The 19146-nt window shown below is 38.3% G+C and overlaps 1 protein-coding gene across 2 annotated transcripts; it reads left to right on the plus strand.

The window, feature by feature from the left end:
• Nucleotides 1–17: 17 nt before the first annotated feature.
• LOC146479891 (uncharacterized) lies at nt 18–18858 on the plus strand. 2 transcript variants are annotated; one of them, XM_085110780.1, is made up of 12 exons: nt 18–172; nt 2600–2783; nt 4924–4975; nt 5723–5788; nt 7608–7727; nt 8293–8378; nt 9743–9799; nt 10384–10483; nt 11899–11937; nt 13527–13649; nt 15257–16861; nt 16996–18858. In XM_085110780.1, the coding sequence occupies exons 2-11, from the start codon at nt 2646–2648 to the stop codon at nt 15826–15828; spliced, it is 1353 nt and encodes a 450-aa protein (XP_084966906.1). In that variant the 5' UTR covers nt 18–172; nt 2600–2645; the 3' UTR covers nt 15829–16861; nt 16996–18858. The 2 variants fall into 2 exon arrangements, with proteins under 2 accessions (XP_084966906.1, XP_084966905.1); XM_085110779.1 differs by lacking the exon at nt 18–172 and adding an exon at nt 2082–2287.
• Nucleotides 18859–19146: the final 288 nt, after the last annotated feature.

The following is a 19146-nucleotide window of genomic DNA, read 5'->3' on the forward strand; positions in this document are numbered from 1 at the left end:
TTGGTCAATCTCGTTCCCAGGGTCCTCTCTTTTCCTTCCTGGAGAAAGGAGCCAGTACGTGATGTCCCGGGAAGGCATCAGCGAAGTTTGTGACAACAAGCGGTTTATAACCAGCATTTCTACAACACACATCACTTGAGACCTGGAAGAGGTTGACATTTCTTCAACTCAGGTACAATGTTGTTTATTTATAAGAATTATTTTAAAAACTGTCATTGGGGAGGGAAGACGATCGACGGACGTTAACAGACGGCTTCCGTCAAAACCTAAACATGCACTGATGCACGGCGGTTAGTATCGCTAGCTTGACGCCTTACGGAGCTCGAAATGCACGGAAATGGGAAAGAAGATCAATTTTAGTATTACCGAATGGAACACCGAGAATTTTTTAGCAGTAAAATGTAAGTAGACTATAAAATTGTACGGACTTAATTGTTCAGAAATACCAATGGACTAAAACAAGCCGCATGTGAATCTAGGCCAATCTATTCAAAGGTATTGTTTGTATCATTTATTCCCAACGTCCCTGACTTTAAGTTTATAAGTAGTAGTGTAAAAAATGAAAAGAATTGAGCTCAGAGCGCTGATTGTGAGCGAAAGCACTGTCTTTTCTTACAGGAAATCGGTGACGAAATAAATAATCATTATTGTGCTTCGCGAATTAAATAAACAGACGAATGTATTTGTATTTTCGTGTAAGTGATGAATTGTAATGTTGTTACTGATCTCATGAAAGAATAATGTACGAACTAAACTTCATTTTATAGAGCAAAAGATGTACTTATTACCGCGGCGTAAGCTCAATAAGTGACATCTCATTCTCTGGTAGAATTTTTGGAAACAGTACGTTCTACTTCAGACAAATCCGTACTCTGATTCAAGTTGTAGAATTAATTATCAACCTCTGCTTCTGTGACCGTTTGGAATTCACTAGATCTACTTAATACACGATTTTTGTAGACCGCATAAAACTGCGCCAAATCTTTCTCATTTGTCTTGCTTTTGTACCTGCTTGAAAATCTCTCTTCGCCTCTTCCAAAAAAATAATACAGCGAGTGTGTAAGCCGCGAGTTTGTCGTGTGCAAGCCGCAAACCAAGGCCGCCAAGAGTACTCTCTCGAGGGAACGAGGTTGAAATATAGTGTGGGGAATTCATTTCGGAACTCGCTACTGAAATTTAAAAGTGCCCACACTTCAAAACTAGGCCTAAGGTGAGTTGTGCTACTGATGTTATCCTGAGTCGACAGCTTTCATTTGAGCTATCAGAAAGGGTAGAGAAAACTGAGCAAAAATGCCTAGCAAAACAAACTGAATTTACATCGCAAAGCTTTTGGTTTATGTTTGTGATAGGTTTGCATAAGGGGTTTGCACGTGAAAGAGTGGAGGGGGGGAGGGGGGCGCATACCCCCCCCCCCCCTCCATGGGTGTACAGAATAGAAAACGAATAAAACAAAACTGCAAGACAAACTGAATGGACTGTTGTTTTATGCCGAACAACAATTGGAAAGCTGCATATAGATCATTGCAGTGAAAATATGGCTGATTCATTTAGTATGAATATTCATTGCTGTCTATTTTAAGTATTAAAGGGCTTGGAACAATTGTAGATAAGTGCAATTTAAGAAGATTGTTATTATTATTATTATTATTATTATTATTATTATTATTATTATTATTATTATTATTATTATTATTATTATTATTTCATTATCATTATATCAGTATTATTCATTTTCATACATTACTCCAACGCCTACTATTATAAGTATTTTAATTATTATTACTCAGATTTATTTATTTATTTATTTATTTATTTATTTATTTATTTATTTATCCATTTATTAATTTAGTAACCAGTACCACAAAGAAGCAATTCTAGGGTGAAAATACTAGTACAGAAGCTTTCATTTCAGACCCGATAAACGTCTTGGAGGGAAACGTGAAACCGTTCACCTGTCCTAGCTATTTAAAAAATAATAATAACATGAAGGGTCACATAACAAGTGAGCTGGACTAAATCCAGCAACTTAACGATGCAAAGACACCATCAAAATGAAAAACTGCAGTCAATCAATCAATCAGATCAGGCCTGATCCTCATACGACTTCCGCATAGCACAGGATGTAACGTGATAATCACTGGCAAGGGCACTCGTTCGTAACGCTCAGAGATAGCTTTGGTTTATTGCATGCAGTGTTACGCTAACGGAGAAGAAATTCGATTAAAATGGAGATGTCTTTCGTAGAACAGAAGGTGCCAGAGAAAGGGTTTTATTAAGTGGCAATCAGGTGAGAGAGATGCTGGCATTGGATCGTTCTTTATCCGTTTTGTCGGGGTTACAATACTGTAGTGAGTGTACTTTCAATTTCGGACAACACCTGAGGAAATTAAGATCACTGTAACCGAAACCTGTGCAGACGGTTTGATCCACAGTTTTGTTTGTTTGTTTTTTACAACGATTTTCTGACCATTTTGATTTACTACAGTGCGGGAAACAGCTCAGTGCTAACAGACGTCAGTACTGTATTGCTTTGCAGCGTGAGGATGTGATCCGTCGGAAGATGACATCATATAAACGGCATCTTTGTTTTGATTTTCAGATCTCCTTCTCTTGTTATACACAGTATGGTGTAACACCTCCGTGAAATGGCCTTTCGAGTTCCTTTTCTGTTTTTGTTAATGCAGCTGATACCAGATGCACATCGATCGAAACCCTTAACAACAAGGAATCGTTTGTGTCTGTGCGGCGATCGTGCGCTTCGAATCCAGTTCACGAATGATAAGGTGAGAGCTGCATGTACAGCCATAAATATTTATGTTTACAAGTAAATACTACGCTGAGTCCTTCAATCTAGTGATGTAGTTTAGTTTTCAGTCCATGATACGAAGGAAACTACAAATAGTGGCAGTTTCTGAACGCTTCTTACGCGGACAATTTTGCAAACTGAGAAATAATGACATTTGAGATTTTTTTTCCTCCTTGGGTCTTGAGTGGGTGAAAGCCAAATATTTGAACAAATATGTTTTGACGCAACTCGGTTTCTCCAACCTTTGTATTCTTGTCACGATACTAAAGAATGAGTACGACACAGAAAGCAATACAAAAGGATCATTAGCTCGATCGTTGCTTGATTCGGGCTTATCCCGATTGCAACGCTCTCCGATGGCCAAATTCTGAAATTGTTCTTTCGATCACTTGCGTCGCTAATTTCCATTCTTTTCCCGATTGTAGCGCTCATCATACTAAATAGCATTAATTATTTTTGTCTGACTGATAAACTAAATGCGCGCGCGAGGACACTCACAATGACAGTATCGTGGCAATTCTGTATGAATTTCCGCGAATTTGACCCATTCTTGGGAAAATTAATCGAAAATGATCAGCGACGGATGAAATACAAGATGGTTTTGCCGGTCACGAACGTAGTCGGCGAACGGCAAACAAAAGTCGTAGGTTTTGAACTGAAGCGGTTTGTTAGGCTTTAATTTAAGCCAGTTCAGTTTGAGATAGGGATTTGTAACATTTCTCCTGCGATACCCGCTGAAAAGAACCAAACCAAAAAAGCGCAAAACATCAAACTTTGAACTTGAGTCGTTCAAGAGATCGAGTGTCAGTATAAATACTTTAGCATTAATCCTTTCCTTTCGAACCGCTTTAAATGTCTTGCGTATGATGCGCGCATAACACTGTAAGTAAGGAAAACTGGGTTATTTTGTCTAAAAAAAGACAGAGCAGTTAAGTAACTTGAATCACTTCTCTTTGGCTGAGTCAAGTTTCGAAAGCTACTATAGTATATTTAAGTTGCAAAACCAAGCATGGAGTAGACACCGGGGACCACGACCTTGATAAACTTTTCTTTCCTTTGATACAATTAAAGAAACCAACGATCGAGTTACTACTGTTAATCCAGCTGAGTCGGTTGTTAGTGTGTTAGCGTACTGTAATGAACAATACACCCGCTACAAATGGACGAAATGCTTACTTTGCTTTGTCATGAAATTGCCCACGTACATGGGTATCTCAAGTAACGTGATAGTCTGCGTTTCAAGAAGTGTTTCCGGTCGTTTCCCTGCACGCAAACTGAGAAAGTGCTTTCGAAGCTCTTCACCATTGCCATCATTTTGTTTTTCAAGTAAAATGTTTATGCCATTTAGTTTTTTCTTTAATGAATTGTATAACGAATGGTGGGATCAACAGCAAGCTCCCCTAAATTCCTAGTCCCATAGACGGATCATAGAGATATCAACTAGACACCAAAGGGACCTGAGGGTTAATCAGATCCCATTTCACTTTAAAAAGACGTAATTGCGTAAAGGCTTAGGCGCGCAAGAAGCCAACACAATTCATTTAAAAGTAACAGAATATTTAAGTACTTCTTTACGTTTTTGTCAGTTTCGGTGGATCTATCAACTGCTTCTTGCAATAAAGGATTGCCAAATCTATTAGATCCAGCCTTTTCCTGCAAATCGAATCATATAATATGACTCGTGGATGGAATCCTATTATTAAATATTTGAGGAGTACTAATTTTTAAAAGGCTAAACACCGTCCGCGTGACTCCTGCTGATCATGCGCAAAGCAATTGTAATTTTTTTCCTTTTTTGCTTTTTGTCACGCAACAGTTGTTTGGATTCTGAGAAAAAGTAATGTTGCGTAAAAACAAAGACTTGCCTTGCTTGAATACTGAAGTTCCCCTTTTTCCAAGAATTTTCTCCACGTCACATATCCACGAACAAGGGCGCTCCAGCTCTGTTCGTCAAACAATATTGCCTCTGCCTCAACATGTTTCAGATTTTAATCACGAAGTTTTCAAGGCACCCCGTACTAAGAAATTAATTCGCGGGAGATGCAAATCAACCTGAGAAGTTTGGTTTTTCTCAACGGTAAGATTATTTCCTAATCTGTTTGTTTTAATTTCATTAGGAATCTTCCTTCGTTTCTTGTGATGAAAGATGTGCTGAAGAAAATAACAAAGGTAACCATCGCTAAATATATATAACTTATAATTTTCTACTATGTAAAACAAAACCAAAAAACAATACACTCAATTCATACTGTTCCAACTTCTCTGAATTTGAATATTTCCTCTTTTTTGGTAATTATTCATGCTGATGCTGATGCCTCAACAAACGCTTTTGAAATGAAATTTTTCCTTTTTGTGGCATCGTTCATCCGATACGAGGCATAAAAAGGAGGGCGGTGTTTATTTAAATTTCCCAAGGAGGAAAACAAAACTTTGATCTTTATCCTATACCATGAATTTGACAAGCAAGTTTACAGTGCATGGTTTTCTGTGCCGTCCAAACGATCGCTTATGATATCGCAATCAGTTCGTTGGCTGGAAAGATTTTGCACAGCCCCATACATTAATCATACATACACCAGTGTGATAGTAAATCCTCTTTAAAAAACGGCGAGCGTGAATGGAGTTTGAGTCATCGCAAAATGTATACATAATTAATGTAGAGGTTGTGCGGAAATTTTGTCCTTTCAGCGGAAAGTTGGTCTTCAAAACCACGTTTAGTTTCTGCATGACCTACATCTGAACAGGTTTGCATAGTTTGTCTCAGATCCGGAAACGTGTTGGCTCGTTCTGAACTGACATGGTGGAATCAATGGGCTTTGGAACCGCAACTCTCATTTTGTGTTCATTACCCCTAAAAAACAAAGTGCACCCACAAGAGTGGAATCAAACTTTTAACCTCTTGTTTTGCTTCTCCAGGTATATCATGGACTGGCTCACGTTTCCGTCTTCGCACGCGTCGAGAATTTAGCGAGGAACAACAAGGTAACATTGTTCGTACGAACTAAAAGAGGAGAATGGGTTACAGTGCAACGACTTCAACCGGGGCCACCCAAGGTTTTTTAACCAATCAGAAGCCGGTTCGTTAACAAAGAATTTCGACTTTGTGGTTTTAAAAGCCAATCAGATTCATTCCTAAATTTAATTTGGCGGTGGGAACAGACGCGACAGATCCTATAAAAATACACGTATCCCGAAGCGACCGCGACCGAACTTCGGGATTTACTGACCGAACGAAAGTTATAAACAATTTGAAAACAAGAAATGGCCTTTATTCCAACCAACAAACCTCATAAAAATACGGAAGCCGAAAAAATGTGGACTGATCTAAAGGGAAATCGGCAACGAATATATCAGACTATATCACATCTGTTCTTAGAGCTTCGCTACTACGCGGTAAATATGGCTGATAAGAATTGTCGGTCAAACTTTTCCCAGCGACCAAACATTCTCCCGTTTAAAGTTAAAGTTAAACAGACATTTGAGCGCAACAACTTGAATTGTGTATTTACATGTAAACTGTAAACTCAATAACATAATGCGGTATAAATGTGTGGTCTTTCATTTACACTAGTGAAAGAATGTCAACATTAGCTCGCTTGTAACGCTCGATAATATAGGGCAATTTTCAGTCTGCATCATCGTTCAATGGAATTTTGTTGGCTAATGCTTTTTAAAGGATGAGTAAGTCCTTACCAAGTGCACTTCTGTCTACATATTTGATGTAGCTGTGTTTCCTCAGACGAGCTGTACACACAGTCGGAAAATCAAATGCGGCCGCTTCAAATTGCCGCATCTGTTCCCACAGTCGAAAGATACAAGTTAATTTTAGGATTGAATTGACTGGCTTTGAAAACCACAAAGTCGAAATTCTTTGTGAACGAATTGGCTCCTGATTAGTTAAAAAACCTCGGGTTGAAGTCGTTGCACTGTCTCAAACTGCGCTAAAATTGTCCTGGGAAAACCCTACCAAAAACCTGTCAGGGATACAACCTCTCTTGGCACCTTTGAAGCTATAATTAAAACGCAGCCTGTTGAGCCTGTTTATAGCATTCTAATTTCGTTTAACTTTTTCACAACGATTTTTAATCTCTTTCATTTATGTAACTATATTCTCATCGTTTTCTTTTTTTGTAAGCTCATTTGAGCTGAATGTTAGTTGAGGCATAGGAAAACGTGAAACGTGCAGTGTTCCGCAGAAATGTTCTGTCTCTGTCTGTCTGTCTGTCTCTCTGTCTGTTTGTTTGTCTGTCTGTCTCTCTGTCTGTGTGTTTGTCTGTCTGTCTCTCTGTCTTTCCCTATCTCTCTCTTCTATCTACCTCTCTGTCTCTATCTTCATTCCAATTCCGAAGAAGCCTTTTTTAGGTGTCCAAACGGCAGTAATAATAATAATAGTTGTTCAAATCTGGAATAGTTTTCCCTCTCACCCAAAGAAAAAAGCTTCTCTTATATCTTTTAAACTTAGGGATAAATTTTTAAAAAAACTATAAGCCTTGCGGCATTTTTATTCGTAGTTCTCAATATTCAATTTTTTTATTCAGAATGTTGTTGTTATTGTATTTTTTCTATTTTGTTAAATTTCTGTTTTATACTTTTCTATTTTTTCTATTTTCTATTTTGTTATTGTTATCTTTTCCTTTGTAATTTTCCAGTTTTATTCAGTTTTAGACAGAGGGCCATAAGTTTATAATTTGTTCACTATTAAGTGCTACCCTCCTTAAGTAAAGATTTGACTTACTTTTATACTTGTCTCAATGATTATTAAACAGAACGTGGACTGACTTGTTGTTTCTTTTCCCGACAGCTTGTTATGATAAGACACGAAGCGATCCTCGTTGGATTATCAACGATTTAAACGTCACCTTCCATGACAGAGAAAATAGCACTAGTTGGTATTTCAGGGTTTCGTGGAAGCCTTTTACAGGTAATTCAGAAAACCATGACTTGTAACGTAGGCTCCCGCAGACTTCGATGTGGCCAATCACATGCAGGCGGCCTATTAGATTTCGTGAAACAGCATTTGATTTTAAGTTACTTCGTTATTTTGTATGGCAAAATGTTACACGGCGAGGTTTGTTTCAGATTCCGTAAAATTCCGAATATTAAATTACGAGTTCAGGGCTTGCGTTCATTCCAAGGACATTTTAGGATCTTATTTCCGGGGGATAGAAGATTGTTATAATTGAAGGAAATTTTGCGTTTTAAAATTCAAATTTTAGCTTGAAGCACTGAGCTAACAGCTTAAAATAGCCAACCCTAACAATCCGTAGAACGGTTGGGAAAGTTGGGGGGGGGGGGGGGGGGGAGGTTAGAAGGTTTCTTATACGAATACTTCTTGGGTCTGAGATTTTTCAGTTCTTGGTGAGGGGTGTGGGGGAATATTTCAGAACTGTCCGCGGTAAAGTACTCATGACTTTTGTAACAGCACAAAAGCAAATTAAATGGCGTATGACACCTTTTTGAGATGAATGTATTTCTTTGTTATACAGCCAATTCCTCGCAACCTTGGAAAGGATATTGCCTTTCGTATGGCCCTTTTGGATCACCTCTTGTTATCACATCTTACGTTTTAAAGGTAATATCTACGATACTACGTTTAATGAGCGCTTAATAATAGCCTCAGTACTTCAGGATTTGATCCAAAGACTCAGAACGTCATAATATCATCTTGTACAGCATAATGAATAGCGCGGCCTCATTGAAAGGAAAGAACGGCTCCGTGGCGATCATTTGAATGGTCACACTTTAGGATTTTATCCACAGATTTAATAGTTACAATTACCTGGTACAGTATCAGAATAAACAGCACCACAGGAAAGTATTCCTCTGTAGCTCATTTGAATGGTCATACTCCAGGATTATATTTATAAGTTCAAAAGATAGAACAACCTTGTACAACGTAATAAGCAGTATCACAGGAAAGTATTGTTGACTCAGAAGTAGACCACCTTGTACAACATAATAAACAGCACCACAGGAAAGTGCTGCCCAGTAGCTTTCATTTAAATGGTCACATTTAGAATTTCATCCACAGACTCAAAAATAGAACCACCTTGTACAGCATAATAAACAGCACCACAAGAAAGTGCTGCTAAGTAGCTTTCATTGGAATGGTCACACTTTAGGATTTCATAGGCTGATTCAAAAGTAGATTACCTTGTACAGCATAATAAACAGCACCTCAGGAAAGTATTGCTCAAGAGCTTTCATTTGAATGGTCGCACTTTAGGATATATTCGACGGGCTTAAATGATGGCATAATTAACAAATGGACGGCAGTTTTCTATGGTCTATAGGTGGTTCGCATCGCCGCCATGTTGGTGGACAAAACAAAAAAAAATTTGTTCACAAAGTTTGCATAAAAATGGCAGGGAACTCCCAGAGGAGAAAAATCTCATTATTCCTGTCCACCACCATGGCCGCCATGACGTCACATGCAAACCATCAATGCCCTTTTAGACCATAAAATGAGGCCATAAAGTGTTCAAAACTCAAGTGGAACGGCGAGTGGTCTTACTGCCAAATTTTGTCATGGTCTATAACAGTATAAACTATGGAAAACTGCCGTTAATTTGCTTTTTACATTAAAATGGAAAAAGTTCAAGCGGTATTTTATTTACATTTTTATTGTCTGTACTCTTATAAACAATATCTACGAGCCAATCAGAGGCGAACATTTTGACAGTTATTGTAAAACTCCTAATTTTAGTTCTGAAGTGAATTGGTTTCTAAACCTACGGTCTGACTTTATGAGATTCAAGAGAGGTTCAGCTGTAGTACTTGCCATATTTATATGTATAGAATAAAAATTAAGAATAGAGAACAGCTTCAAAATAATTGTACTCCCTGAATGGCTGTATTCCTCATTACACGCGTCTCTCGTCTACCCTTTTTCAACTTCACCTCTATTAAAGTAAACCTGTTTTTGTTCCATTTCAGAACCTAACGAGTGTAAAACTCTCCGCTTCGTGGGAGGAGAGGACGGTCCACCTCGCGGTAAGTAAATCCTTTATTTAAAGAGGGAAGCACTTAATAGCGAAAAACAGTCATATCATATCATATCATATCATGCATATCATATCATATCATATCATATCATATCATATCATATCATATCATATCATATATCATATCATATCATATCATATCATATCATATCATATCATATCATATCATATCATATCATATCATATCATATCATATCATAGATTATCAAATCATATCATAGATTATCAAATATAACACTGACGAATAACGTCAGCCTCCATAGTTTTAGCATATTACATTGTTATTACCATTACCATAACGTTAAAGTTATGGTTATCATTCCCATTTTGATCGCCATTACCATTGCCAGATAACTGTTACCAGATTATTATCATTAACAACCCCACCCTCATAACCATGGATTATCCAACATTAAATGACCAAGATCTTTAGATGTGATTTTACCTGTTTTACCTGTTTTCATTTTGTTTGGTATTAATTATAGCACTTTTTCGCACTTATACGCTTTTGCGACACCGTAATTTGTGGCGATGCAAGGAACTCTTCTTTATGTTGTCGCCTTTCTTCTGCAGGTGTTTGTTCTTCCAATGTCCGCAAATTATAGCCAAAATGAAATAGACATCGGCTTAAATCGATACCCGAGGAGACACTCTGATCCTAAACCCGGTCCAGGTAAGTCCCCATTCTTGGCATCCAATCATAATGAAGAAGTACCTGTTTGAACGATTTAAAACCTTTTTAACCTGTCAGCAATAGCCACGAGACTTGGCGACTCTTCTTAGCCGAGGGCTGTCAATTATGATATTAGCAAATGTCAAAATTTTAATGTTTTCAGTATTTTTCCCAAAGGTGAATTCTCCAACTTTCCACACTCATACACTTTTTGATCATTTTATTGTTCTGTTTAGTCGGTTTGGTTACTTATTTAGTTTTTTCCTGATATTTCTGAATAATCAAAAAGAAGAAGATACCGGAGCCTCGCTAGTTACCGTTTGAAAGTGATGACAGCATTTGATTTCTGCTAAGAGCTCGTGTTTTGGACTGAAAAAGAACATTTGGGACTCGTCATTTCACAATTAGACAGCAAGTTTGAGTTTTCTATCCGCTAACTACATGATGGAACTACATGTTGATGGAAACATGTTGATGATGCGAACCATCTAATCTACCGTACAAGATGGAGACTGGTACATTTACCCATAATTCTTAACGTACGAATCTTCAAAAACTCATTAATAATTCATAAGCCCATTGACCTATCAAATGGTCGATAAAACATCACGTGCAGTGGTTTTAGAACCCGATAAACCTCCTCCTTGTTACTATGCGGTGTTAGTTTTTTTCTCGTACGCTAATTTCCAACGTTCACAAAAGCGTCATTGTTATGAACTCTATTGACACACGCTTTTCCGGGAATGTTTTTGAAGGATGTTCAAAAAACTCGCAGCAGGTGTTTTATCGAGTGTAAAACCACTTGGCTGCGCCTCGTGGTTTTAAATCCCGATAAAACACTGCTGCTCGTGTTTTAAACATAACATAAAAACGCACAGAAAAGTTCAAACCTAGCATACGCAATGTTGTTAATGCATTGGAAAAATTAAGCAAAAAAAATTGGCTTTCCATATGCCTAATGGCTGTGTTAGGCTTGCAAAGTATTGCGGTAAAATTTACAGCCGCCAACTTTTTATACTAGCATAATCCGATGACTAATCGATTCAACAAAGAAATTCGGTTTATTGTTGGTAATTGTTATGTAAATTCGGCAATTTTCCTTGCTGCCGTGAGCATTACGTTGCAAGATGCATTGAGAAACTAATATTTCACGCTACAACGCAAGTAGAATACCTGTCTAATTTTAGGTTGCAGCTCGCAACTCATTTTTCGTGGTGTGACAAGTTGCGATGAGGGCTGGCTAGACGCGCAGTTTCGTCCACGACTTATTTCGTAGCGGCTTTGTGTTGCAAGTTGCAGGAAAAATTTGCCTCATGTAAGAGCGCCTCAGAAAAGTTATGTAATGAAGGACGCCATTTTCCCTTTTATGTTTTTTAATTAAGTCATCACAGTTATTTTGTACTTCAATCTTTCAGATGATACTCCGTTTACCTTGACGTTCCCTACGGAAAAGGGTGAGTATTCGTTTCTGCTGCAGACCACAAAACAGTCGTTTTTTTCTGTTAAGGATGGTGACTTTGAGGGAAAAGCATATCTCATTTAGGGCTGTTGGAATCCAGAAAGAAAATTGGGCGTAACCACGCACTCAGAGATAGTTAAGCAACAATATTTCCAAAAAACCTTTAAAGTACAAAACGATATGGAGCGCGTTTTTCCAAATTGAACGTTATCTATCTCTAAAACATTTGAGGTTACCCCCAATTTTCTTTTCGAATTCCTTAAGCCCTGGCAGAGTTGAGAGAATCTTTTAAAACATCAATCATTGTGGTTCATCTCGTTTAATCTCGTGACCTCCCTGTCTGATCAAGTTGTGATTTTCTAAGGAAACTTTTTGTTGCTGGTCACCATTGAGGCTTAAATGGTAAAAATGAGGATCCTCCTGTAACTGTACGTCGAATTTAATTATTAAACCCCTAAAAATGTCCAAAAACCAAGTACATCAGTGCAGAAACCACGAAAACAACGAGTACTGCACCTAATATTTTATGAGGTGATTGGTTCAAGAGACGAAATGAGGGTATAGCTCGTCAAAGTTAATAAAAAGCAATGGTTATGAAGCCTGACAAACTTGTTCGTTATAGGTTTTTGTTAGCAGTTTTGGCCTTGACCGTGCACAAACCACAATAGAGTTGGAAATGTGTTGGAGCAACTGGCCAATAGAAACGTTCCTGTTAAGAGATATTCAACTATAGTGTGAGCATTAAAACAAAGGATTGTGCACGGTCGCGGCTCTTCCAACATAACTGGCAGCTCCATTGTTTTCTTGGCAAGGTATCATAACCGGTCACTAAATTAACTATGCTCAAGTGAATTCAGTTTTCGACACGAAAATATCTATCTATCAAAATTTGCGACCTATAAATTTTCGTCTCCGTCTTTCCCAATCTGAACAATTAGGTTAACAAATAATATAACGTTTTCCCTTCCACCGACGTTGAGTTATAAAGACATTCCCCTTAAAAAAAGAAGGCATCTCCTGATTAGATGGAGACTCAGTGAAATCAGCCTCGTCCCTTAACGTCTTCAACATCGTTCCCAGGGTCTCTCCCCTTCACGTCAAGAGGGGAGACCCTGGGAACGAGGTTAAAACGTCCTTGGCGCGCGGTCAAGCGTGACGTCACCCATTGACGCCTCGAGTTTGGTCCCAAGCCTCAGACAGGCAGCTCGGTTCACTTGATAAGCACAATTAGGCCCGGAAAAGAGGCTGTGTAAATAAAAAGTAATAAGTGATATGCAATGAAACTTTCCAACAGCACTTTATGATCTTGTTATTATATGCCCGCAGAGTCTTTGACTTTTTCCGTTGTTCTGCTGTACCAAGGGATTAGAGCGGCTAGGGTGCGGCCTTGTAATCCGGAGGTCCCAGATTCAAGTCCCGCTCCGGCTGCTAGCCGGAGTTGTTTCTCGGTAGCCCAGAGTTCCAATCCTTTGCCGTGCTTGTAAGGAACCAGCTGGTCTACCTCCTACCAGTTGGGATTTTTAACCATGTTATGTTCAAATGAATACTGATTTGTAATCAAATTAATCATTTCTCTCTCTCCAGAATCCAGTAACACAACTGCTTATGTGTCCATTTCGCTTGGAATCCTGGCTGGGCTTGCTTTGGTTTTTGGCTTGCTGGTGTACTTTTTTCGCCAGAAGAAACCAGACATTCCTTTACCTTCAGGTTTGTATTACCTACACTGAAGATCAGTATTTTAATTCCCTAAAGAAAGGAACCTTTAAACTATCTTTTACATTTTCGTGACATATGAAGCTTTGAGGCACGTTGACCAGTTACTTGACACACAACATCACAGAAAAGCACTTCACTGCAGTGTCTAAACATTTCCAGTTGACTGGCTCTATTTTTGGTTTTCATTCACAGACTCAGAAACTGTTCAGTAGCTTTCATTTGAGTAGTCACAATTTAGGTTTTCACCCACAAACTCAAAATAAGAACCACCTTGTACAGTATAACAACTGTACCCACAGGAAAGTACCACTTCATAGGCCACAGTTAGAACCACCAGCGTAGCATGATAAACAGCACAGCAGGAAATTACCGCTCAAGAGGTTTCATAGTCATATTGTCTCCGTGCGGTGTTGTTGTTGTTGTTTTTTGTTTGTTTTGTTGTTGTTGTTGTTGTTGTTGTTGTTGCATGTGGAAGATTGTGTTATTGCTTGTTAAAGCGAGTGTGTCTTTTATGATTAATTTTGTACGATCGAGTTCGTATTTTTGCTAATTCAGTTGAATTTGCTTAAATGGACTATGCCATCTATGCCGTCGAGGGAAAATCCAAAAGACCTTCTTCTTTTAATGAAAGACGATAAAAAACGGCCAATTTTTTTTATTAAGGACGGTGCCTACTATTGTCACTGCGCTTACGTTCTGTGCATCTTGAGATACCGGGTTTCCTATGGGTGGGGGCTACTAATACAGGGATATTTTTGCGCGGTTTAAAACTATGCGGAGAAAGCAGAACTCACCAAGTGCTTTTGTTATTCAAAAAGAAAATTGCATGCATTTTTCAGAGATAATAAAGCTTCAATTTTGAAAAAAAAACCCGCCATACATTGCTTTGTATTTTACTGCTTTTTAGAATAATTGTCTCTAAAAAATGCGTCGTCACCCCCAATTTCCTATTTGGTTTTCCATAGCCCTTGCAAAGATCTTCTTTTCCCGCATAGTCATAAACCGCGCAAAAATACTTCGGTATTAATAGGCACCGTTCTTAAACGGCTGGCATAGCACACGGAAACAAGGCACGTTTTAGACTTTGGTTAGCCGAGATGAAAATGGATACCAGCTTAAATAGTCGGGCTGACTATTTGAAGTAATTTCTTTGTGTCTTTGACTAAAGTTTATGATAACTTGCTGGGCACATTGTTTCTTTGAAATTGATTTAATGTAATGTAAGAGAAGGTAATAAACATAAAAAAATTCTCTATTGGACACCTCTGAGTAAATATTAATTTGATAAAGGTATTGTGACACAGGCATACCCCGAAAGTTCTCCCAACAGAAGTGGAATCTTCTAGTTACTAGTTCGGATGCTCTACCAGTGAGTGTAATGGGTGTTTCGTGGAAGCAGTAGGCTTTTTCCGAGAATTTGCGTATCACTGACTAACAAAATACCTACTCACATTTATTGAAGCTCCCTTTCCAGGGCTTTTCAGCCACAATATTAATTACCTCTATCATTTATTCACCAAGCTTAAAACATAAAATCACATTTCTTGAATTTGTCCTCAGTTACGTTTGATCGGATATATTTCACTTTCGTTTTGCAGATTTTAATTTCCACGCGTTCATAATCTTCAGCAACGAAGACAGACTGTGGTTGACAAACAAGCTTCTTCCTTTCCTTGAAGAAAAGCACCATTTAACATGCTGTGTACACTACCGAGATTTTGTCCCCGGGAAGCCATTCCGAGACAATATGGCCGACTGTGTGAACAAAAGCTACAAAGTCATAGCACTGTTCTCAACCAATTCTGTGAAAAGTAATTATTTTCACTACGAACTGGACCTCGCCATAGGTCGGCTTGTAGAGAAACGGGATCAGTGTGTTGTTGTTATCAGAATCGACAACGTGGACTCTGGACTACTTCCTTCAGAGTTAAAGAAAAGAACCTTTGTTGATTATTATGATATTCTACAAAGGCCTTTTTGGAAACAAAGACTTCTTGAGTTGTTCGATTTACCAGAAGTGTCCAGAACCAACAGCACGACTGAAGATCAAAGCTGCGACGATGGCATCGATCGCGATTATCCAGGGCACGAAAATGAAAACAAAAAAAAAGTAAGGTTCAACCGGCTTGAAAGTACCACAAGCAATGATTCGGTGATATCGTACCTGTAAGCTTAGCTTTGTCTCAAAGTGTTCTCTTCCTTTCATGGGCGTGAGTACGTCTGAAGGCCCGTTTAAACGGTTTCAACGTTTGACCAACACTCGTTCAGCAAAAGTTGAACGGATTTTGGGCAAATGTTGAACGGCGTATTCAAACGGCGTCAACATCATTCAACGTTTTCGACAACAAAGGAAATGTTGTATGGATGTTAAGTGAAAGTTTAAACCGATTTAAATTTGATTCAACACGCTTTCAACAAGCTTTCAACATTCTTTTACGTTTTTAACAATGTCGAACGACCTGTTCAAACGTCCCCAACATTTGGTTCAACAAAGTGTTGAACGCATGTTGAGCCAAATGTTGAAACCGTTTAAACTGGCCTTGAGTGCCTGTGGCAAAACTGATAGAAAACACGTTTTCACGAATATTACCTCACTATTTTGTCCAAGAGAACCCATCACACCGATAGCTTTTATATATTTTCAATCTTTCGCCGCTAAATTTTCCCCTAGAAAAAATTCACTGAAACTCCCACTCGGTTCATTTGAATTTTGAGCTCAGCCATTCACTACGTCCTGAGTAACTGGAAAGAGAAGGCTTGGTTACTAAACTGCTGTGAACGGCAGGAGATTGCATTGCTTGTTGAAAGACCTTTAAATTCTAGTACGAGTACGAGTACGACGACGAGATTTGACTTCGAGTTTTTAGCGAAGTACTAAGAACAGATATATCACAGAAAGTTTCATTTCACTCCTTACGAACGATGAACCTGACGCAGTTGGTTTGAATGATGATAGTTAAGCCCTTTCGTGTTTCCAAAAAGACGAGATCACCTACGTTTCGAGGACTCGTTTTCGCCGCTACGAGATTCTTACAAAATCTCGTAGTAAAATGACGACAGCTCTCTCGTTTTTCCGCCAAAATGACACTGGTTCACGCGCGCGCACTCTTTGTCTATTCGAGAAACTCGTAGTCGTACTCGTACTCGTACTAGAATCTAAAGGTCTGTAATAAAAACTTGAAGGTAGAATAAACCTATAGAGTGTGTGCACGGCGGCAATGTTGGAGGACTAGAACAATAGAAGATATTTGCATAAAAATAGAATATATTTCCCAAAGGAAAATCATTGTATTGTTTCGGTCCTCCAACATGGCCGTCGTGCACACACTCTATAAAGTTAAGTTACACGTATAAAGGGGAAAATCAAAAGTACAAAATGGATGATCAGATGTGATACGTAGAGTTGCGTCTCCTTGGCAACTGCAACTAAACTACTTGTTAAAATCTCAATCGGGAAATTCTGATCCTTCCAATACAGAAAACGAATAGAAAACACATTTTTATAACATTACCTTAGTATTTTGTACACATGATAATGTTCTTAAAACAAAGATAAGCCCCGGAAGCAAGGCCTCCAAGGGAACCCATCAGATTGATAGCTTTTAAAATTTCAATTTTTCACCACTAAATTTCTTCTTCTGAAACTGCCACTTGGTTCATTCAAATTTAGAACTCACACTATTTGACCTAAAAGCCAAATAAATAACAAAGACGAATGAGCGCATAAAGAACTAAACAATGAAAGAAATGTTTGTTGATGAATGAAATGAATAAATGGGAGTTGTTTTGCGAACGAGTTTTATCCATTGATCGATGGACATTATCGCCCTGGCAGTGTCTCTACACGGATGAATACTATAACGCCACATGATTAATTTAACCTTGAAAATTTAGTGGTGAACTATAAAGAGATATAATTGTATGTCTATTGCAGAGGTAGAGTTTAAACTTTATTATACTGTCAGTACAACCACCGACTGGCCAGAAAAAGATTAGTCGTATATTCAGTAATGACACCTTTCTTTATTGATAGCTGGCAAAACGGATGGAGGCGTACAGAGAAAAATTACATAAAAGGCAGCACAAATATCAACGGAAAATAACTCAAAAGTCGGGAGTTTTTAAACCAAATGCGGAGAACAAAAAAAAAGTCAGAGTCAAACCTGTCTTTGTATGCCAAAGTCATTTCAGCGATCAAAAAGTTTGAGTGGGTTAATGGTCGATGGTTTTATTAATAGATTTTTAGATTAGGAAATTACTAAGCTTTGGTTTAAGTTCTGCCTCAGATCAATCATCTTGCCCCCATGGACAAGCGAAGATCTGCCCGTCGCGTATCTTATGACGGTAAACATAATTGTAAGGTTCAAGTGTGTATAGATAAGTTGATATATTCCATTTTGCCTTCGCGGACGATAAAGGCTTTTGACGTATAAGGGAGTCTTTAAGTAATTCAAGTGACAGAGCAAAAAGATGACGCAAATTCACGTTCCGTGATATTATTAACCCAAGTGTGTTCTGTGACATTCTCAGTGCCGTTGTCGTCGAGGAAACGACGCGGGTGATTGCCACAGAACAATGAAAAGTAATAGGCCTTATCACAGTTTTCGACGCCATTTTGATGAGTAGGCAAACAGGCTTGAAATAACAGTGTTTGTATGGAAATCCGATGTCAAATAATTTTCATAAAACATCGCTTCTGAAAAATTCACGAATTGGAAACTTTTGGTACTAGGAAAAGGATTTTAAGAAAAAAATTGGAGGGATGTAGCTGTGCCAGAAAAGTTTTGAACTTTCCATACATTTGTCTCTATAGCGAACCAGCCGTGAACTGCTGCTAAAAATAGTTCGCGGGAAAAAATACAGGGAAATGTATGGAAAGTTCAAAACACGACTGGACGCTTTCTTGGACAGCTACATCCCTCCAATTTTTTCCCTAAAATTATTTTCCTAGTACCAAAAGTTTCCAATTCATGAATTTTTCAGAAGTGATGTTTTATGAAAATTATGTGACATCGGATTTCCATACAAACACTGTTATTTCAAGCCTGTTTGCCCACTCGTCAAAATGGTGTCGAAAACCGTGATAAGGATTATTTGTAAGATAGAGATTGTGGAAATTTTTATTTCATTTACATGTAGTTGTCAAAAACTTTGAAATGAACTCTGATCATAGCATCAATAAATATACATCCTTTGCTTACTCTGTGGTAGTTCTCTGACATGTCACCCTTGGTAGAGTCTCGATCGGTAAAGTTTTGACCGACTCGCTTTCGCGTAAATGTTTATTTTTCAGTTTCTGTAGAATCAAGACACTCGAAACGGTACAGAAACAAAGTAAACGCCAAAATACAAATTGTAGAACTTGGTACTGAAACATGAAGACGCTGATGACGTCTAATGTCACCTCAGACAATCACTTCTCAGCTCAGGACTACACTTACCCGGGTGATCTTAATTTAGCTAACTACGAAATGACCCCTGTATCCAA

Source organism: Pavona decussata, unplaced genomic scaffold (assembly GCF_977016875.1).
Source record: "Pavona decussata unplaced genomic scaffold, jaPavDecu1.1 SCAFFOLD_58, whole genome shotgun sequence".
NCBI lineage: Eukaryota > Metazoa > Cnidaria > Anthozoa > Scleractinia > Agariciidae > Pavona > Pavona decussata.

Excerpts from the sequence above, each read along its gene's own strand:
- LOC146479891 (XM_085110780.1), top strand. The coding sequence starts at position 2,646 with ATGGCCTTTCGAGTTCCTTTTCTGTTTTTGTTAATGCAGCTGATACCA. Across the intron at positions 4,976-5,722 it reads TGCTGAAGAAAATAACAAAG|GTATATCATGGACTGGCTCA; the intron begins GTAACCATCGCT and ends TTGCTTCTCCAG. Across the intron at positions 10,484-11,898 it reads TGATCCTAAACCCGGTCCAG|ATGATACTCCGTTTACCTTG; the intron begins GTAAGTCCCCAT and ends TCAATCTTTCAG.